The following is a 22,806-nucleotide window of genomic DNA, read 5'->3' on the forward strand; positions in this document are numbered from 1 at the left end:
AGAAGTGTGGTTGGGGGCTCTGCAAGGGCACTCAAATTGGATTGTCCTTGCAGGAGGCATGGGAGTGGTGGGAAGTGTCTCTGACAGACCTGGAGGAGGTTTATATGAGAGCAGCCAGAGGAACTTGAATGGTTTTCTGCCTGAAAGCTGTAAGTGGGAGCTTGGTTAATGGTGTTGGCAAAGGCTGACATGTCTGTCAGGCTGTTTGTCATGTACCTGCTCTGAATATAGCCTCAGAATTATCCCATGGAAGAACTGCATCTTCCTCACCCTCTTTCATTCCCAGTTTCCATTTCAATTGATTTTAATGTGAGAAAAGAACTCCCATCTAAATGCTAATTTTTTTCCCCTTTGAGTCCAGAGGTGACAAAACCACTATGAAAAACTCAAAAAAAAGTGCTAAAAGATTAAGTGGAAAACATTATCTTTAAAAACAATAGCGAGTGTTGGCTTTTTGCTAGCTTCTTTGGGGAAATTGCAATTTCACAGGGACCCTTTGAACAGATTTACTGCAGGAATCAGATCAGAGGCTGCGTAGCTTGCACTTTTGCTTTTTCCTCGTTATTTGTGAGCAGGATCATATCTCGATGGAATACCAAAATCTTAGAACTTAGTCTGGTGATTCTCAGTCAGGGTGCTGCAACACTTGGAGGTGCCCTGAGATACTTCCAGGGGTGCTGCCAGATGCCAAGCAATGTTAACATGGTTAGGGATGGAAATAATATGATTCACAAGATAAACCCAGAGATTTCCCATATGAATCCATATTCTTAAACACATTCTGACCTGCTGTGGGCCTTCTGAGTTCTTTGCAAGAGAAGAATGGCTCTGTTATTTTTCTGTAGTCAAAAATCAAGTGAAAACTAATATCTGACATTTTCAAAGGAGTACCTTGTGCTTATGAAGGGGTGCCTTGAGTCTGCTGAGGGGTGCCTTGAGTTTTACAAAGGTTAAGAATCGCTGTTTTAGACAAGGTTTTCAAACTGCGCTCCACAAAATCTGGGGGTTCCACGGCAGGTCATCACGGGGTTCACGTGGCTGTTGGGGGTAATGGCAGTGTGGGCCAGGAGGCAGTGTGTTACCATTGCCAGGTCAGGTTGCCTGGCTCCATGTCAGCTCACAAGGCTTGTGGACCCGGGGGTAGGTGATCCACGGCAGCAGTGAAATGACAGGGTCCCATGACTTCAGGAAGTTTGAAAATCACTGATCAAATGGGAGCAGATTCTAATCTCAGAGGCCCTGATGTAAACCTGGAGTAACTCCACTGAAATCACTGCAGTTATTCGGGATTTACATCTGGGTAACTGAGACCAGAATCTAGTCCTGTTCTCTTTCATATAAAATCTTCTGATTTAATGGATGTAAATTCTGTATTCAAGCCTTTTTTAGTAATCTGGCTATCCTTGCTTTCCTTAAGATTCATGATTATAACTAGGCTTGGCAGGATTTAATTTTTATTGGTAAACGTTTATAAATGTTGAGCTCACCGCACACTCACAGACCAATGAAAAATATTTAAATCGCTAATAATTGAAATTTATAGAAAGGGGATGTAAGAAAAATGATGGCTGATAGAGCATGTGACGACCGGGGATCCTGGTTTTCTCTGATTAAAAAAAATCCCCAATGTTCAGCTAAAAAAAATAACCCCAAGTCCACATTTTCCTGTGATTTACTAATATATAGATTTATATAGAGTGGCGTTTCATTTAAATCATGGGAAAAGGTGGATTTGGGGATACTTGTTCTTAACTGAAAATTGGGGATTTTTTTAAATCAGAAAAAAAAACCTAGGATCTCTGGTGATGACAGGGGGAGCAGTCGTGCAGAACCATACTGGCTTTAGTTTGGACTGCAAGTCCCAGAAACCCCAGAGGACTGGGAACAAAAGAAGAGGAAGTGACAAAACGAATGTGGGAGCTACAGATAAGCAGAGGCAGCTCTGTCGCTCAGCAAACTCTGTCCCTGGGAGAGGTCCTACAGTAGTTACATTTGCCATAAATAAATTGTTTGCCTCCACACCCATAATTTTATGAAATCCTGAAAATTTAAATCAATAAAAATCAAAATAAATGCTTAAAGATAAACATAGATATTATATGTTGAAATTATAAAAAATAAAAATGGAATTCTGCCAGGCCTAATTATAATATATTTACCATATTTGCTTGAATATAAGATGACCCTGATTATAAGATGCCCCCCTAATAACTAGATTCTAGATATGGGACATTTACAAATTTGTTATATTTTTCCAAGTATAGAATCTAATTATTGGATGTTTGCCTTGGATGTGCACCCCCCACACTGCTACATCAGGGAAAATAAATCTGGGGGGTCAGATGGCCCACCTTGCCCTCTGTCCCCTCAACTTCATCTCCTTGTAGCCCTTTCTCCTCTCCTATTGTCAGACGCTGCTTTCCCTAAGCACATGTAAATGAGGAGCAAATATATTTAAAAAATGACAGATGAATTGATGCATTTTATCTTTTTTTTTTAAGTTGATGCAGGTCTTGGTAGGGGTACTTCACAAACATACTTTTAAGCAGAACTTTTGTATCTCCTTATATAAAGTAAAAACTATGCATGATATTAGTTCAAAACCAAAAGGCTCATGATTTACCATATAGTTCACTGGGCTGGGCCCCAGCAGAGACAGCAGCATTTCAAGCCATGGTTACCCCATAGCTCAGCACTGCTTAGTTTGTGTGTGTGTACTCCAGATATGCTCCTCACAAAAGATTCATGTGCTAATTAGCCCTCCATTCATGACTGGAACTGGGTGGTCTTGTCATGAGTGCTGGGATTCTCCAAAAAAATATATGCAGATGAAGTTCAGTGCAACTTGGTCCGGCTTCACCTCATGGAGGGTGAGGCCACACTAATCATATGTGGCAGGTTGAGAGAGGGGGCAATAGAGGGATTCTGGGTGAACTGTTTGGGATCCAGCTAGGTGATGTTTGCCAGACATTTATGTCATCTGTGGGAGTGAAGAAAAGGTCAAAATGTATTCAGTGTAGTTGCTCACCATGACTTGGAAAAGAGACTGAGCACAATGGGGCACTACCATACATTTTATATAGGTTATATTGGTTTATTCTTGTAGTAGGTGCCTATTGGCATCTTTGCCAGGGCTGACCAGTAGTGCAGTATCTCCAGGGCCTGTGCTACTTTTTTGTGGAGGAAACACCTGCCCTTTTTTCTCTAAGGGTAAAAAAAAAAGGTTTCCTTCAGCATTTTTCGTACCAGGGAAGTATTTTGGAGCTTGTTTCAGTCTTTCTAAGTGCCAGCCTGGTATTGCACTACCTTTAGGCCCAGTGCTTTTTCCCTCCTGGGGGAGTAACTCCCTGGTTTTTTTTAAGGACCACAAGAAAATGGTTCCCATCAGTATATATGCCCAATATGGCTCACATGTTTTGGAGTCATACTCAGTCCTGGCTGTGTTTTGATCAACTTCATAGCTGATCAACTCCTGAGCACATTCTGCTATGAGTAGCAGTTCAATGATAGACAATGTATTTAATGAGGTTCCTTGTATGCAATTGTAAGACAAAGAGCTATTTTCTCACTGCTGGGTGGGGGGACGGGACACAACACCTCATTCTATATTCAAGTACATCTATAATAGTAATAGGCTTATTCTGTCTGTCCAGAAACATTTATTCTGTCTTGGCAGCCAATCACAGTGCTTATTGAAACAACCAATTGGAGTGCTCCGGACAGACAGAATAAGCATGTTATTATTATAGATCCTGAGGCATTTCAAACAGATATGCAGGCAAGTCAGAGCTAGAATGAAGCACTGGAGCCCCCCGCCGGAGTGGGCAGGCTCTACCGAAGGTAAAAAAAAGGTGAGGGGCCCAATCCTTTTTTTCCCCCTGGAGCCTGTCTGCCTCTCCCTCAGCTCGGGGCGCGAGCTGCCCTGGTGCTTCCCTCTGCAGCGTTGGCATCCCCTGGGATGCCCCGGGCAGGGTGCCAGCAGGTGGGTGCTGCCTGGGGGGTGCCGCCACTGCAGAGGGAACCATGGGAGTCCCCCACAGCTCAGGGGCTGTGCAACCTGCCAACAGCTTGTTCCAAAGTAAATGCAGGCAGGCTCTGGGAGAAAAAAAAAAAGATCAGGCCCATTCCTGTTTGGGTTTTTTTGCCTCGGCGGAGCCTGCCCGTACAAGCTGCCACTGGGTCACTCAGCCCCTGAGCTGCAGGGAGGCCTGGTGCTTCCCTCTGCAGTGGCGGTGCCCCCTGGGGCTGCCCAGGCGGGGTGCTACCTGCACAGGTACAGTCTCAACTCACAGGCACCACTTGCCGAATCCAACAGTGCATGGGACGCTGGAAGCCCAGGCATGCTCAGGGGAGCTTGGGCTTGGCAGGCTTCCAGTGCCCTGTGCACTGTCCCTATGGCCTTTCCACTACCTGGGACTGCCTGGGAATGGGATGGCTGCCCCAGGAAGGTGGCAGGAGGGTGGCTGGATGTGCTGGCAGCCAGAGGAAGTGGAGACAGTGCGTGGGGCACTGGAAACCCAAGTCTGAGCTTCCCTGAGCATGCCCAGGCTTCCAGCGCCCTGTGCACTGTCCCCACCACCCTCTTCAGATAGGGCCCTTGTATATATGAGGAATATCACTGTACTTTGTTACATAACAAACTAAAATACATGGGATGTATTTTAATTTATTATGTAAAAAAGTCATTTAAATTGAAATACATTGCTGAACGCGTACACTGTTATAAAATTTAATTGTAACATGCTGCTGAACGTGTACACTGTTACGCAATTAAGTCATTAAAAAGGGCAATTAGACCACTAAAAGGGGCAATTTCCTCATGTGTACAAGGAACCTCTTATTCTATGACTATAAACAAGTCACAAGGTCAGACTTTTGACAAAATATGTATTTATATTCCTAAGCCTGTATTTACACATGGACAGCTTTATGTAGTCTTTTTGAGGGTATGAAGTGTTGATTCCATTAAAGTGTTCAGTCAAAGGATAACTAAAAATCTTGTATTTAAAGAAATACTTTTGCAATAAAAATTTAATCACAAATGTTTTGCGGGTTTCAGCTAGTATGGTAATAATAATAGACCAACATTGAAATCTGGCCCCAAACTTCCACTGACTTCAACAGATGCAGTATTTCAGCCTGGATATCTAAACTATATTTAAACAATAAATAAAACCCCTAAACCCAAGAGACCATATCAAAAGCCTTGCTAAAGTCAAGGTATATAGAATCATAGAAAATTAGGGTTAGAAGGGACCTCAGGTGGTCATCTGGTCCGACCCCCTGCTCAAAGCAGGACCATCCTCAACTAGATCATCCCAGCCAGGGCTTTGCCTAGTCGGGTCTTAAAAACCTCCAAGGATGGAGATTTCACCACCTCTCTGGGTAACCTGTTGCAGTGTTTACTACCTTCCAAGTGAGAAAGTATTTCCTGATATCTAACCTAAACTTCCCTTGCTGCAACTTGAAACTGTTGCCCCTTGTTCTGTCATCTGCCACCACTGAGAACAGTCCAGCTCCATCCTCTTTGGAACCTTCCTGCAGGTAGTTGATGGCTGCTACTAAGTCCCCTCTCAGTCTTCTCTTCTCCAGACTAAATAAGCCCAGGTTCACTCTCAATAATAGACCAACATTGAAATCTGGCCCCAAACTTCCACTGACTTCAACAGATGCAGTATTTCAGCCTGGATATCTAAACTATATTTAAACAATAAATAAAACCCCTAAACCCAAGAGACCGTATCAAAAGCCTTGCTAAAGCTGAGGTATATCACATCTACTGGTCTCCCGCGTCCACAGAGCCAGTCATCTCATCATAGAAGGCAAGCAGGTTAATAAGGCATGACTTGTCCTTGGTGAATCCATGCTGACTGTTCTTAATCACCTTCTCCTCAAAGTGTTTAGAAATAGATTCCTTTTGTGCCTGCTCCATGATTTTTCCAGGGACTGAGGTGAGGCTGACCAGTCTGTAGTTCCCTGGATCCTCTTTCTTCCCTTTCTTAAAGATGGGCATCATATCTGCCCTTTTCGAATCATCCAGGACTTTTCCCAACCACCACAAGTTTAAAAAATAATGGCCAGCGGCTCTGCAGTCACATCGGCCAACTCCCTCAGCTCCCTCGGGTGCCTTGCCTCTGGCCTGATGGACTTGTACACATCCAGGTTTTCTAAATAGTCCCTAACCTGTTCTTCTGTCTGTGTTGGCTGCTCACCTCCTCTCCAAACTGTGCTGCCAGGTGCAGTAGTCTGGTAGCTGACCTTGCCTATGAAGACTGAGATAAAAAAGGCATGGAGCACTTCAGCCTTTTCTGCATCCTCTGTCACTAGGTTGCCTCCCCCATTCAGTAAGGGACCCACAATTTCCCTGATCTTCTTTTTCTCTTGTTGAAGGACAGAGTATGAAATTCTTGCCTGTGTTCTTATATTTCAAATCAGCAGTTAACTTCTTCAAAACCTCTCAACTGCAGCTTAGTCATACTACAGCTCTTACAATCAAGGTATAGTTGCTCTGTTGCTCATGTGAGAGACCTAACTAAGGATGCCAACCTGAATTTCAAATGGTGTATTTGACTGTAACGCATCACAGTTCACAACGTTCAAGTTCTTTATAGCATCTGGAAACAACACTGCATGACTGACTCACCTGCACTGCAAAATGTGGCTGAATAGACAATTCCTTCCTCAAGGATGTATAATATAACTGTATTGCAGTTGCTGCTAGAGGCTCAATCAGAGTTATGACTTGAACCAGCTCAGGCCTGAGAATAGCCTTTCCTCTTCCATACTGTAGAAATGGCAGTTTAATTGTTTATGCGACTTGAAGAACTGCTTGTCTAACCCAGAATGACCTGTGAACAGCTTATATGGGAACACTTGAGTTCCTGCCGTTAATACTGTTTTACTACATTTTCTATCTCTTCTCACCATTATGCATTTATTATCCTTTATCTGATCAAGGCCTCAGCCAACCATCTGTTTCTATGCAGCAAAGCTCTTCTACATACCATTTAGACTTAGATGCTGGAAGGTGAGCATGAAGCTCTCCCTGCTGCATAATGTGGCCAGTGAATCTGTAAGCCCAGCAAAAGGTTCTGGGAAAAATGTTGCTGCAGGATCAGCTTGGAGCTGTCATGTAGCAGGTTGAAAGCCAGAGGCTTCAGAAGATTGATACCTTCCCTGCCTTTATGTACTTACCCAGGTCTCGAACATGTCTTCTGGACGCAGCTTCCGCAGGGTAGCTCTGAAAAGAACAAAGGATCCTTATCATCAGATGCAGGCAGAATATTCATGTCTTGTGTGCCAGTGCAGAAGGCCTGGGTTACCTCCCTAGCCCCTTTTGCTCTGGGTGTGGGCAGAAGGCACCTACTGTGTCAAACTCTCTTGTCATTTATACTGACACCACCCTGCTGAGGTCACTGTGGCTGTGTTTTTCAGACAGTGGCAAGGATTTCTTAGGGTGAAATCTTTTATTGGACCAACTATGTAGTTGGGATAAAGTTAGACAGTCATTTGAATGTAAGACATTCTCCTGAGGAAGAATACATAGTTGGTCCAATAAAAGATCTCACCCTAAGAAATCCTTGCCTCACATCATTTCTGGACCATCATGCTACAACATCACTTTTTCAGAGAGTGACATTCAGGATGCCATTAAGTTTTAGGATGTTCAGGAGAGTTGGTTCTAGACACCACAGTTTGTCCCTTTTGCATGTAGCTAATTTAGCTCATTACATTTTTAAGACGACAAAGTATAAGGTGACAAGCCTCAGACCTGGGTTCACCAATGGGCCTCATTCCCTCTTTAGTTCTGCTGGTGTGAGTTTTTTTTTAAATAACTGAGAGCAGAATTTGGCCCAGTCTACCTCTATGAGAATTCCCAAAGAACTGAGAGGTTAGATTCAGATAAGCAGTCAATGCTTATGCAAACCTCAGAACGACCCTGTGCTGTGAAACTAGCCTGGGAGAACATAGTGTCCCATAATGTTGTACATACCACTATACCAGTGCTGTTATGCAGATTTTGCTCTTCTTTTGGTATTCTGACACTTACCTGCTCAGGACTAGGAAGGACAGAGTTGTGAAAGTGAGGACATAGCTAGCAGTTACGGCTCGCTGGATCAAATTCTGCTCCCAGTTTAATGCATAGAAATACACAAGGATCTTCTCTAGAAACTATGAAATCATATGAAGACTGGCTATGAAGATTCCTGGCATTTGTTCTCAGCTTTGCACTAATCTGCTGTCTGATCTTGGCTAAGCTTCTTCACTGCTCCCTGCCACAGTTTCCTGGTCCTTTCAGTGGAGGCCATACTTCCCTGCTGTCTCTCACGGGTACATTGTGAGGCTTAGTCATGACTCTGTGGAGTTTGTGCATTTGAGGCTGAATAGCCTTCTTTGGGCTCCCACACATTTATATGTAATGGAAGGGGGGGTTGCCTAGAAATTGTACTCAAATTTAGTAGAGGCTCTTTCTGATTCTCTGCCCTGTTTTTCTTGGGGTTTAAACATACACTTAAATATATGAGTCCAGTTCGCCCTTTCTTTCAGTGCTTCAGTGGAATAGTGACACCATGCACTAGTGAAGAAAATTGTGATTTTGCTAGTTCGTGGGGCAAAGTAAGATGATGAAGCTGGGCTAGGAGATGAAGGAGAAGCCTCAAAGGAAGGGTTTTTAAGCACACAAAATTGGACATAAGGAAGAAATTATTTATGGTAAGGGTCACCAAAATATGGAATGGGCTCCCAAGGGAGGTGGTGCTTTCCCCTACCCTGGTGATGTTCAAGAGGAGATTAGACAGGCATCTGTCTGGGATTACCTAACCCCAGCACTCTGGGGAATAGGGGGCACTCTTGTGGCTGTCTATAAACTCAGCAGGGAATAGGAGGCACTCTGTTTACCAGGGCACCCCTCGGGGTTACCAGAAATAATGGCCACAAACTGAAGGAGAATAGATTTAGATTGGACATAAGAAAGAGATTCTTTACTGTGAGGGCTGCCAAAATATGGAATGGGCTTCCAAGGGAGGTGGTGCTTTCCCCTACCTTGGAGGTGTTCAAGAAGAGATTGGATAGGCATCTGGCTGGGGTTACTTAACCCCAGTACTCTTTCCTGCCTGGAGCAGGGGGTCAGACCCGATGATCTACCAGGTCCCTTTCAACTCTAGAAATCTATGAAATCTATAAAAATAAGTGTTGGATGCTTCTGTATATTTGAGAGATTTTCCCTATGACATGACACCCCTAAAAAAAAAGGAGGTGAGGCAAAGTTAGAGCATTTGTGAGGGGTCAAAAGACTGCAGGCTAGGAGGGTTTTGTTCTTTAGTGGAGTGGGAAATGGGTCTTCAGCTGGGAGAGTATCAGAGGGCCTGTGGTAGAGAGGAGGACTTTGATACTCCATCTGTTGCCAAGACATAGGTACCCTAGGGTCCTCAGCTATGGAAAGGGAAATAGAATTCTACTGCTAATTTAACCTAATGTTTCATACAGTCCTGCTCATCTCCATTTCCAGGTGAAGTCTCCTCTAGGCTGTGTCTTGCATAGTTGTAAGACCCCTTAGCTGACAGGACCTCCATGGCTTGGGTTTTTACAGACACCTGATGTCAGGAGAATCTCCTCCTTTTTCCCTTTTGGTTCTTGGTACAGATAGAATCCATGGTTTATTGGTTTCCCCCTCTCTCCTACCAAACCTGTCCTGTCATCTTGAAATCTGTGAGGTCCAGAGATTTTTTTTCCTGTTGCATTTCCACTGTTCATGGGTAAGAGCAGACAGAGATCTTCTTTCCAAGCCTGGCATTTGGCTCAGTGATTTCTGCCTCCTATTCCTATTTCTGCTGATTGAAGAGAAGGACTTGGAGAAAAAGAAAGGAAGACCTGATGTCAACCTTCCACATTGCCTCTCTTCAGGAAATGTAGAACACCAGCAATAGGGATAGGCCCACCTGAGAGGAAACTGAAACCCACCCCCAGCTCTTCTGCTCACAGTTTCAAGGAGAAAGTCCTTCAAGCCTCTAAGCTTAACAGTGAGTTCAACTGTAAGGGTGTGAGTAAAAAGTACCAGTCTAAACCCATATCTAACCCTACAATACAATTGGGGACTGTATTTTTCTTGAATCTTGTTTTAGCTCCTGACATCCTATTGGATTAATACTGGATAAGCAGAACAGTTGGGAGAGGCAATCATGTTATTGCTGGGAGATGTCTTATGCAAGTTCATTACATTGCACTCTTAAAGGGACATATATTCACCATGCCCCATATGCAGCTACACCTATATATTTAACCCCATGCTCTGAGATGAGAATGAATTAGGCAGATGTGTCCAGAGTCTTGGGCTATTAGGGTTTTTGCCCAGTTCCTAAAAGCATGGAGCCAGCTCCAATTGACTCAGTCAGAAAATTCTGGGTGTTTACCGCCCTTCTGGACCAAGCCCAGTATAGCAGGCAGGAACTAGCTTGTTTCAGTGGTCCACTTGTACAAACATCCTGTTGTTCCTGAAATCTACTCCTGCTACTGACTCTAGTGGTCTGAACTCAGCATAGGTCGCTTCCAGCATGGGGAGGAGACTATAGTCAGGATTGCTTGGGGTAGTTTGTTGGACTGAATTTGGATGCTAGTTTGTTAGTCCTGGAGAATAGTGCTCTCCTTATTGCTAAAAAAAAAGAGAAAAGTCTGGTGTGAACAGTACAAGCTTCCCCACACAGTGACTTTGCCTTACTTCTGATTGAGAAGGACTGCATTTGGGAAGGGGAGTTGAGTTCCAATTCAGTCTGTAATTCAGCTCAGTGTTACTCCAAGCCGACTGTGGTGGAGACACTTGTATGCTAGGGATGCAGCAGAGACTCACCCATTTAATGTCTTATTAACCACCAAATGGCTGGCAGGTAGTAGTAATCTTCATCTATACCAGGGGTGGGCAAAATGCAGCCCGGGGGCTGGATGTGGCCTGCCAGGCCATTCTATCCAGCCTGTGGGGCCCCTAAAAAATTTAGAAAATTAATATTAATCTGCCCTGGGCTGCCTGTCATGCAGCCCTCGATGGCTTGCTGAAACTCAGTAAGCAGGCCTCTACCCAAAATAATTGCTTGCCCCGATCTATATTGAACTGGTTGCAGTGGCCTGGCAACTTGAGGTGACAGGCTTCTTAGTCCAGTGCTGATGGCCTGAATGGCTCAGCCCTGGAACAGCAGTCTTTGTACCTTTTATGCTCGTTCACAAATTCGACTAGTTCTTCTTCCGAGTAAGGTTTGTCAGGGACATGTACTGGCTCATCCATAAATGGCTCGTAGAAATCTACTTCATTCAGCTTCAGACCAAGCTTCTTTGCAACCTGTTTTAATCACAGATGTTATGAGGGTGTAAGTACAAAATGCCTCTGCCCATCAGAAGCCTCTACACATCTTCCTCATGGCAGAGCAATAGACCTGAGCACACTTAGGGCACCTACACATATGGCCAATACCTGCTCTGACATGTGCATTGGAGCAGATTCAATTAATTGGGCATGCTGGAGCATGCTAATTATCATGATCCAGCAGCCTCAGTGCCACATATATTCAGCTTTCCTATGCTTCAAAATGGTGGCGGGGGTGCTTTACCCCAAGGGTTTTCAACCTTTTTTAACTAGTGTACCCCTTCTCTCTCAAAGTTCCAGCTCAGGTACCTCTTTATAATTTTTTCTTGTTTTTAAGGGGCGGTGGAGGGGGGTGGGGGGGAATCAAGACCCTGGTAGTGAGGGAAGGAGTGGGGCTGGGGCTGCACAGCCAGGGCAGAATGGGGAACAGAGCCACAAGTGTCTTGTCCGGAGGGCGTGAAGAGGCAGTGGCGGCTCCCGCTGCTGCACGCAGCCCGGGAGACCATGGGGGGGTGTGCCCCCAGATCTGCCCACGGGGCAAGGGCAGGCTGGCCCAGCAGTGGGGGAGAGAGTGGGGCTGCGGCAGGGGCAGGGGTTGCCCAGCCAGGGCGGGGCACAGGGCTGAGCTGCATGGGGGGTGGCTTCTGCAGCTATGCACACCCCTAGGAGGGCATGGGGGTGGGGGTGTGTGCCCCCGGATCTGCGTTGGGGAGGGCTGGGCTGCCACTGTGGGCTAGGGCCACTGTCAGGCTGTTCACGGTGGGGGCTGGGCTGCGCTGTGCTCAGGGTGGGCGGTGGCGGTGCTGGGAGGGGAGGTTATGGGGGGAGGAACAGCAAATTTTGTGGTGGCCTCAGCCCCCCACATAGCCTCCTCCCAGTGCCACTGCTGCCTGCCCTGAGCACAGCCCAGCCCAGCCCAGCCCCCGCCGGGAACAACCCGCAGTGATATTCCATCCTGCCCCACACAGATCTGGGGGCACACCCCCCCGTGCCCTCCTGCGGTGCGTGCAGTGGCAGGAGCCACCTCCCCCCACCCCCAAGATGAGCCGTGGCTCTGTCCCAGGCTCTACCTTGGCTCCCGCCTCCAAGTGCACCCCTGGAAGGGCACAGGGGGCATGTGCCCCCAGAACTGCACGTGGGGTGGGGCGGGCTGCAGCTGTTGGCTGGGGTGGGCACTGGGCTGTCCCCAGCAGTGGCTGGGCTGGGCTGTGCTGACAGCAGGTAGCAGCGGCACTGAGAAGGCACTATTGGGGGGCACTACAGCCCCTCTCGTAGGCCTCTCCTAGCACCCTCACCACTCACCCAGAGCACAACCTGGCCCAGCCCCCTCCGGGAAGAGCCTGACCCAGTCTGCAGTAGCATCCTGCCATGCCCTGTGCAGATCTGGGGGCATATGTCCCCCATGACCTCTTGGGGTGTGCACAACGGTGGGAACTGCTTCCCATGCAGCTCAGTCTGGTGCTTTGCCACGGCTGGGCAGCCCCTGCCCCAGCCTCACTCCCTCCCCCACCGCTGGGGCCTCAAGCTGCCCCCTCCCGGTGCCCTGGCCCCTTCCCTCACAACATACTTACCAGCTGGACCCGGCTGCTGTCCTGGCCGCCTGCATGCTGCGCTGCAGCTGTGCGCACACATGCAGCATTTATCAGCCACATTATACCTGAGTACCCCCTAGGATCTTTTTAAGTACCCCTGAAGGTTCACATACCCCCGGTTGACAACCACTGCTTTAACTAAAACTCATCAAATGAGCTTTAGTTAAACCATCCCTGCTCTCCCCCAGCCCAGAGTAAATGTAAAGACGCCCTTAGTAGAGTATCTGTCAGATATGTAGACCAACCCTTGCAAACAATTGCTGCTTTTGACAGCAATGGCCTGAGTCAGAGTAAGGCCTAAACCCAAGACCCAGAAAATAAGTACTTCAGACTTGGTTGGTGAACTTGCAAAACCAAGCTCTGCATCTGAATTGTGATAATGGCCTTTCTCTCTAAGTAACAGCCAGACCCAAACTCAGGCCAGACAAGCAGCTCTGAACTTGAAATCATTCGAAATCAGGCTCTGGATGTTGAACCTGGCAATAGATTAGATTTTAAATGTAGATATTGCAAAGACTAGTGTATATTGTAGTGCTGTGAGGCTTTGTAACAAGCCCAGCATTTCTTTGTATTATATAATCTTTTCCATCCACATGTCTCTATGGGCCCTTTATCAACATTGAGCAGTTCTCAGAGGGGTGGGTAGTCACCAAGATTGCCAACTGTCAGTAAAATATTAGGCTACAAATGGCTGTCAGTAAAGTCAGTAAAAAAACTTTCACCATCAGGAAAAACACTAAGCAGTCACCATTTAACTAAAAGCTCTGATTGACAGAGCTCAGCAGCTGCATCTGGTGCCTGAGTGAAAGCACAGCACCCTTCAGGGAGCATTCTCTCACCCAAGTTCTGCTGCTCCTGCTACATTCAGGATGTCTGTAATACTGCTGGGTCACTGGTAGTCTTCTTTTGGGGGTCCATGCTAGGATGTGGTGAGTAGGTCTGGCAGGATTATGGCTGGGGGGTAGGCTGGGTGAGAGCAGCATGATGTGGGGTATAGTCAGGAGTATCAGGGTGTGAGGGTGGGGAGGGGCAGCACAGTGTAAAAGTATTGCTGCAGTCGATCAGAGCTGCCAACTTGAGAATTTTTTTTACTGCAAACTTTTTACTGACAACCAAATGCTTTTTTACTTTTTTACTATGGTTAGTGTTAAACCCCCTAGATTTGAATCCAGCCCTTCTAACTGGGGGCTGGGAATAGGGGAGCACCTGACAGAAGAGTTACATTTGCATCCTGTAAAACATATATCAGTAAAGACATGTGTCTGTACAAAAGTTTGACCACCAGTAAGAAGTTTGCAGATTGTCAGTAAAAAATTTGCTTGGGTTGGCAACCCTGGTAGTCATTACTATCTTCATTTCCCAGTTGGAGGCCCTTCTCCAAGCAGAACTATGGAAGCTACCCTTGCATTTGCAGTGAGTTTGTTTTATGTCATTGCTTTGCATTTCAGCTCCCTTGTTAGCCCGGACTTGAGCTCTCAGCTAAACACATGGGACAGTGTGGACTCTCAAGAGGGGTCTCTGGAGACTTACCCCTTTGTCAAAGGTAGCAAAGAACTTTACATATGGCTGGAAGTGCTCAGCTGCTTCTTCAAATGCCTTGTAATCTAAAAGAGGAAACAGATCAGAAAGGGAATTACAGGAAAAAATCTAAAAGTGTCTGACCATGTGGGACTTGTCAGGGGTCTGAGTGCCATTGGAGGAAGGTTGGTGTAATGTTTAAGACAAAGGCCTTGAGGTCATGCAGCCTGGGATCTATTCCTGGGTCAACTGTTGTGGTCTTGTCCAAATCTTTTCAGTGCTCTGTGCCTCAGCCTCTTCGTTTATACAATTGTGAGAATGATTCTTACTCTGCAGAGCAGAGGTCCGTCATATTTGTGGGGCATGCTGAGATTCTCATACAGGAGGTTCTAGGCAATTCAAAGTTCTACTATCAGGATCTGCTGCAGATAACAATACTGAGGCATTTCTAACTTCAAGTGACTTAAAAATAGATCTTGAATGAGTTACAGTTTATACAGATGTGCACAATTTACCAGACCTGATGAAGAATGTCTTGCATTTGAAATATTGTCTAAGTTAGGGGTAGGCTACCCCTGGCACATGTTTCAGAATGTGGCATGCAAAGGCATTTTGCTTGGCACACGCACCACAGGGCGGATGGTGTGGAAGGGCCCAGAGTTGCACTGCCACAACAAGGATCGGGCCCCCTTGTGGCTTCCCTACCATTTGTCCCTGGCACACCAACACCTTAAAAGTCAAGGTTGCGGGTGTTTTTGGCAATCTGCCCAAATACGCTGCTGACCCCTAGTCTAACTCTCCCCTAACTATGCAGTTGATCTAATGAAAGACATCTCCCTAAGAAACCCTTTCCTCTTGCATTATTCCTGGACCATCACAGCTTCAACATCATTCTAACATGGGGGTGGGCAAAATGCGGTCCATGGGCTGGATGTGGCCCACCAGGCCATTCTATCTGGCCCGCGGGGCCCCTAAAAAATTTAGAAAATTAATATTTATCTGCCCCTGGCTGCCTATCATGCGGCCCTCGATGGCTTGCCAAAACTCAGTAAGGAGCCCTCTGCCCAAAATAATTGCCCACCCCTGTTCTAACACAACCGAGATTTACCAGAGTCATTTTATGGCTGTAGGCCCTATAGGAACTACAGATCCTAGTCTGTAGTGTTGCAATGCAGCTTCTCTCATCAAAGCTGCTGTATGTACTGCTGTTTTCCCAGGTAACAACTTCTTATTGAACACAGAGATGTTGACAACCACTCTCCACCACTGAGCAGCAGATTCATCCAGGAAATACAATTACAGCTGAACTGTCCTGTTCAGCTGAATTAGGGTTTGTGGTTCTGGGGAGTTCCTGAGCATTTGCCAGGAAGGACCATGCAAGCTCTCCTAGTGTGCACTGAGTTTGTTTTATACCACTTTTGGTATTGAATTTCCAGATGGGGCAGCTTCCTCACGCAGGTGTGAGTACTGTGTGTTTAAGTGCTTTATCACAGGGATTTTACATCTTCCTTGAAAACATCCGGCATTGGTCATTGTTAGAGATCAGTGCAGGACTAGATGGACTGCTCTCTCTTTGGGTGCAGCGGGGAAGGCTTAGGAAACCAGACTAAATGTGGCCACAATCTGTTTCTGTACTGCAGCTCCTCCAATCCCAACAGCTGGGATTTATGCTTTAGCTACAGAGTTGATCTCTATTTGGTATGTGAAGGGATTCAACTGACAATGGAAACCCCCAACCTCCCAGCTGGGAGAGCCCTTGAGACTACAACTCCTTACAACCCCCAGTCAAGAATCCCTCTGTCCCCTTCCCAAAGCCCATCTAGACCAAGAAGCAGGTCTGTCTCACGTTCAGTGTCTTCTCCTTTGAAGTAGCCAATGAGTTTGATTTCCTCCTCAATGCGGTCAAAGGCCTGGAGCTCCAGCTTGCTGTTGATGATCTCCACTGGGTCCTCCAGCAGCTGCCACAACAAACATAGCTTAAAGAAAACCCACACCTGGCAGCACTGACCTCTGACAGGCTGTGTGAACTGGGGCGGAGGGCGGGGGGAAGATTTCAGCCTGCTTTCCCTTACCAAAACCCTACTCCAAGTTCCCAACTCAGCCCCAAGACAGGAAGCCAGCAGAGGTGGAATAGCTGGGACACTCTCAGAGGAAGCTGCCAGTAGGGAAGGGTAGAAGGCTGTTTGGGGGGGAAGTTGGCAGTGTGGTATAGTCCCCTTCTGTAGTCCAGAGCCCAGCCAGTGGGCGGCAGGAGGGTGAGAGAGCTGGGAAAGTGCTGGGTCATTTGCATGAAGGCAGCAAGAGCAACCAGCAGCTCTAAGGATACCCAAGAACCTGCTGTGGGGGAGATCAGAGTTAAAGGCCAGTGTGGCAGGGCACTTTGTGTTGGGACAGAGAGGAAATTAGCAACTGAGAGGGGCTGGAATAGTGGTGGCTTGAGTGGCTTTTGTGTGATTAATATCTTTGTTCTCAAATGCCATTTGAGAGGGGATGAGCCTGAAAGCTTGCAGAAAAAGATTCTTTTTTGCAATTTCTCAGTTGGTCTAATAAAAGGTATCATTTGGGAACCAAGAGTTCTAGATGTTTGCATTTGAGAGGGGAAGATGTTACAAGCAAGCCACAGATGCTAGATGCCAGGGAGATGTAAAAGGTGAGCAGGGCTGAGGCCAGCTCTTCTTGAGCAAATTTGGTGCGACTCTTCTGCCAGTGACACCAGCCTACGTCACAAGTGGCTTCAATGGTCCCAGGGGAATTAAACCAGTGTACAAGCCATGTCCGGAAGGGAGAATCAAGCCCATTTTTCCTGAGAGCCCTTTCTGCTTATGCACTGCATAATTTCTGTGTTTCTTGTCCCTAGTTTGTTTTGGATTTTCCCTCCTGAGAGAAGAGAAAAGTCTTTGTTCTCTTTCTTTTGTCACCGAATATGATTTATATGCACACAACAAAATACAGCAAACAAGTCCTCACCGAAAGTGACTTGGGCTGCATGATAAACAAGTCCTGTATGCTCAGCATGTGCGGCTCTGGCCTTCCCGTAGGTGGAAATCCAGGTTTGCAATGCTCAAGTGCTTGTGACAGAGTTGCCCCCTAGCGGCTGGCCTACCGAGAACACAAACCCTGTCATGGCAGCTGGGGCTTGTGTGCTACGGGGGAGGTCCTGGCTTTTTTCCCTAAAGCTGCTTGAATGAGGTTCAGCTGATGACTACAATCTCTTCTGTATGTTGCCACGGATACATTACAGGCTCAGAGATGGGATCCTGGAGAGACACTTCCCCTCCTCTGACTCCAGCCCTGAGTAAAACCAGAAGCAGGAGGCTGGTGGGAGGCCAGGATGCAATGACTCTCTTAGTGTGTCTGTGTTGACCCAGGACCACAGTATGCATGCGGTAGGGGTCCGTGGGATAAACATGCTGTGGCCATGAGTCTTGTCTTTCTTTTACACAAGCATCAGTTGAAAGGAGCACCACGATAGTCCAGGGAGTTATACTAGGATATACTGTTAGAAATTAAGCCCTGCTCCATATCTTTGCCACCAACTCGTCATCTCACCTACTCTGTTTTTTAAGTTGAGATGCAGTTATTCCCACTATCCCAGAAAACTAAACCCATATGCCCACTACAGTTCTGTCTTAAAAGTCTCCCCCAGTCTGCTGCGCAATCATTTCCCCCTCTGAGGTCAGGCGCCTCTTGTCTGTGACAAAACGATGAAGAGGATTATGAAGTCACAGGTAAGAGGAGTCTCACTTCAGGTGGTGTCAAACATCAGGATCTGAAATCTTCTTGGGTGAAATCAAATGATCTAGTAGAGTAATACATTTGGAGATGCGAGTTGCCTCACTGCCTCCACTGGTGAGCTTAGGGCTGCTATAAAACCATTGTATGCCTCTGTTTTTCCAGCTACAAAAAGCAGATAATGATAATCACCAAGCTTAGTAAAGCCCTGTGAATTCTTCAGAGTACAATGGGCCAAGGTAGTCCTTCTCTAAATCAGTGATCCTGTTTCATTCTCATGCCCCTCCAATGATGAGAGGGAAAACATACAGAAAGTCAGCTGGGTGAGTGACATGATTTCTGTATTTTGCAGCAAATGCCAATACTGTGTTGAGCACAGGCTCTAAAGAATTTGGCCAGTAGAATTTAGACCTATTGGATCATTTAGTCCTTTATAGATTCATAGATTCTTTCGACCCTACATCTATGAATCTATGAATCTATAAAGGACTAAGTGATCCAATAGGTCTAAATTCTACAGGCTAGATTCTCCTCTCACTCACATAGGTACAATGCTGTGATGTTCTGTGGAGTTGCACTGGTTTATTTTACCTTCATGGTTTCTACTAAAAGGAACATTTGCAAACATTTGCATATTTTGGGAAATATATGCCAAGACCTGGTCTCATCTGTGCTTACATCCAGGAGGAATTCCACTATGACATCTGTGGCCAGCTCCCCATCAAACTCAATCAAACGCTCCTCCTTAAAGATATAGAGGCTTCCTTCTTCAACCAAACCTGGAAGAAGTAGACAAAAGGGTACAACAAGGTCAGAAGGCCACAGAAAGTGTTAAGATGTTACTCAGAGGCTCAAGCCTCTTAGGGTGTCTATACACATGCTTGGGGTTGCGGTGGGGTGCATTTTAATTAGAGTGGTTCCTGGAGAGCCACTCTAATTAAAATGCTGCAGCGTCACATGTATTTAGTCCCCATGTATTTAAAAATGGCCACAGGATACTTTAATAAAGCTCATTCAACAACCTTTAGTTAAACTGTCCCAGTGGCCATTTTTAAACCCACAGGGGCTTAAACATGGGACACGGTGGTGATGCTAAAGCACGCTAATTAGAACATGGAGCAGATTTGACTAATTGAGTCTGCTCTGACATGTTTTAATTAGATTGCAACAGAGTATGTGTATAGGCACCCTTAGGGCCTTGTTATATAGTAATTTTAGATGGCTTCTGGAGCTCTTAACCCCTGGACTGGCTGCACATTAACACCTTTAAGTGGCTTAAAGCACTCATTATGCAGCTCAAAGTTATGCCACTCCAGGGCAGGATTATATCTGATCCACATAACTTTGCTCCTGTTCCATTAAGGTGTGGTCACTCCCCACAGCTGTGCCTCTAAATTTGAAGTCCTCCAGTATCCCAGGATGCCATGGCCCCTCCCCCACATGGTGTTTCTGTGTGCAGCTGAAGATGGCAACAGGCTTGAGGCAGGTCAGGGCCAGAGGGGAGGGGTGGGGCATGGGGAGCCGGAGCCAGTGCACCAGGATGCTGCTGCAGGGCAGGCAGGGCGTGGCCCAGCCCAAGAGAAAAAGGAAACCTGCATGAGGCATTGCCGAGGATGCAGAGGGCACTGCACTGGGGGGCTCCGACACTGGTCTGCACTGCCCCACTGGATTCCTCTTGCAGCAGGATGCCATGACTGGTGGGAGCATTTAGCAGCTTTGGTGGTAGCAGCGGTGGTGGGGTGGGGGGAGGAGGAGGGGAAGGTGCTGCCTTGTCACAGTGAGCCACCAGCATGTTGTCTGTGCCTGTGCTGGGCTCCAGGGGAGGCAGGTGACATTGCCAGTTACATGTTCCTGTCCCCCTCACTCCTGCAGCCCATTGCTCACATCCCTGCCCATATTGCAGGGATAGAAGCCTGTCCTAGCTCACCAGCCCTGCTCACTAGGCTTCTAGTGGCAAGTCAGTGCATGTGGGAGACAGTCTGAGAAGGTTTTGAGCTCTAAGGTGTGACTGCTTCAAACTCCAAGCCAGCACTAAGCTGATCAACATTTGTGGGGTTTACAGTGTAAGGTGTAACAGGGCCCTTATTTCCTAAGGTGTTCTGGGAAAACATGGTCAGTAGCCCACTCATGTGGGCCCATTTGCCAGTCCAGTGCAAGTTTCTAGTGGGAAACTTCTCTGAATGCTCTACTGGGAGATGTTACACCTAGGGACAAAGTTGAATAGAGACCCAGAGTTGAGAACCAAAACCATGTAACCATTTTGGTTCTCTCACAGGCTGGAACTTCATGGATTATGACTCTCCTTTAAATAGTAAGAACACTGAGGTAGGCACAGGATGTAGCTTTGTCATTCATACTGCAATTATAAAGCAAATGATAATGACAAGTAATATTGGACTCTTATCCCAAATCTGAACACCCCTTAACTTTAGGACAATTCATTTAGATGCAGACCTGGAATTTGATCTCTGTAGAGACGGCAGTCCTCCCACCTAGAGATGGTGAGATCAAGTTTGCATAGAGTAAAAACTGGCTAGGAAGCCAAAGTAAGCCCAAATTGCTTGAGGCTCATTAAGTCTTGGCATACACTTATGTGGCATCATATACATAGAATACTACCCTGCAAGCTATATATGAAGAAATGTCCCTTCACAGAAATGCAGCTGCTTCTGGGGTGGAACACATCAGCTGCTTATCTCTGTAGCAGGTCACCAGTTCTAAACCATTTTAGGTGAGGGAAGTGTTTCCCAACTGGAAGCACATGACCACCCCTGGGTGTTCACATCTAGTCTGAGGGATCCCATGATAGAGGAATAGCATGACTTCAGATCCATGATTCCTATGATAAATGTGCTCCCATGAATATAAGCCATAGAGAGACTGGCTTCTTGAAAGCCAGACCTATTGCGTCTCTTCCCTTGTTAAGAAGCAGGCTACACAATTAAGCTGCTCTCTTCTACTCTGGTGGCATTGAGCTGAGCTGCAAGAATGCATATCACCTGCTACCAGTGAGGGTTCCCAGCACTTACCGAGTTTTTTGGCAAGCTTTGCATCTTTCTTGGAATCTACCATCCCAAAGCCGATCCCTTTATCTTCCAGGACCTGGGCTGCAAGCTGTAGAGGAAATCCAGAGAGAGGATCATACATGACATGGGCACTGCAAGATAGTAAAAAGTCACCATGCCAGCTGGGAATGTCACCTCGGCAACAGGTGACCTACATTCTGGTCCCGGGCAGGGTTGATGGGTGGGTTGCATCACACACTATCTGATGCTACCTGTAGGTCACAGTGATTGTATTTCCTCCCCTGCAGTCATGGAGCTGAGTTAAATTGTGATGCCCTGAGCTGCTAATTGCTCCCAGATATTCAGGTGTTACATTCACAGCCTAAACCAGGGACACTGAAGCAGGAGACATGGCTAGAAAAAGATCTGGGTGTACTGACATGAAACAAACGCTTTCCCAAGGCCAGTGGGAATGCAACTCTTGGGGATTAGCAGGCATTTTACCTCATTGTTGCTAAATGCTAGACAATGACATGTGGAAATGAAGGGCCACATTCACTGTGAGAACGTGTCACGTCTCAGCCAGGGGCTTTCATGGGACATGGATAGCAGAAATAGAGGAAGAGAGCAGGCCAGTACCTTATTCCTTAGACATGACCCATATGTTCCTTCCTCCATTTTGTTACTGATTTTTCTCGGTCTCCCTTCCCGGCCTGTTTGAACTATTACTCTCTTGAAACACAAAATCAGCAACGTTCAGACCTAATGCTTAGGAGACATTTAACAAAGAGAGGAAAGCAGAGAACCCTGCTTCACCTGTGGCAGGTTAAGCTGTTGTGTCAGGGTTGATGGTAGTCTTATGTAGAGTTTAGATTATGGTTGTATGGGATGGTTTTGTAGGGATGATCCTGCCTTGGGCAGCGGGTTGGATTGGATGGCCTATGGAGGTCTCTTCCAGCCTTACTTCTCTATGACTCTAACTACTGTGTGTTGGGATCCAATCAAACCTTTGCAATGAAAGGCAGAGATGAGTGGGACACCAACCATAAGCAAAGTGAAACAACAACCAGCCTCAGGGAATCAGCTCCAGAAACAGCTCCTCATAGCAAAGCACAACCAGCTCCTCTTCACATCCATGTCGATCACCACCCAAATGAAAATCCTTTTCAGCTCTGCTTTGCAGAATGCCCAGGACCAGGGGTCAGCCAAAGGCACCCACAATCTTGACTTGTAAGAAGTTGGTATGCCAGGGGAGGATGGCAGGGGAGCCACAAAGGGCCCAATCTTTGTTGTGGCAGCACAGCCCTGGCTCCTTCCCTGAAGCATGAGTGCCAAGCAAAATGCCTTCACGTGCACATGTGCTGGGGGTTGCCTACGCCTGTCCTTGGCCTTAATGGGGCACTCAAAAGAGGCTGCAGACCGGCTGTAAGAGAGAATGACAAAGGAGGCCTCTGGAGCTGGTGACCTTTTTGTCCCAGTGGGTGTCAGGTTGGGGGATGGCAGGCAGAACACATGGTTTGGGAATTCCAATGTCTCAGTTGCCACGAGGCGGCTCATAAGCTAACCATGGCCACACAACCCCATCCCATGCGGGTCAGGAAGCAGGAAT

At 46.7% G+C, this 22,806-nt stretch overlaps 1 protein-coding gene across 1 annotated transcript in view; it reads right to left on the bottom strand.

Annotated features, from left to right (window-relative positions):
• CASQ2 (calsequestrin 2) overlaps window positions 1-22,806 on the bottom strand; it is a 45,119-nt gene that overhangs the window by 9,388 nt on the left and 12,925 nt on the right. Inside the window, exons 2-7 of the mRNA XM_006030168.3 lie at window positions 21,222-21,306; window positions 18,871-18,971; window positions 16,307-16,418; window positions 14,473-14,546; window positions 11,196-11,326; window positions 7,195-7,240 (exon numbers count right to left, since the gene is read on the bottom strand). Coding sequence (XP_006030230.1) covers window positions 7,195-7,240; window positions 11,196-11,326; window positions 14,473-14,546; window positions 16,307-16,418; window positions 18,871-18,971; window positions 21,222-21,306 — 549 coding nt within the window. The remainder of the gene's footprint in view (window positions 1-7,194; window positions 7,241-11,195; window positions 11,327-14,472; window positions 14,547-16,306; window positions 16,419-18,870; window positions 18,972-21,221; window positions 21,307-22,806) is intronic.

This window comes from Alligator sinensis, unplaced genomic scaffold, assembly GCF_000455745.1.
Source record: "Alligator sinensis unplaced genomic scaffold, ASM45574v1 scaffold344_1, whole genome shotgun sequence".
Classification (NCBI taxonomy): domain Eukaryota; kingdom Metazoa; phylum Chordata; order Crocodylia; family Alligatoridae; genus Alligator; species Alligator sinensis.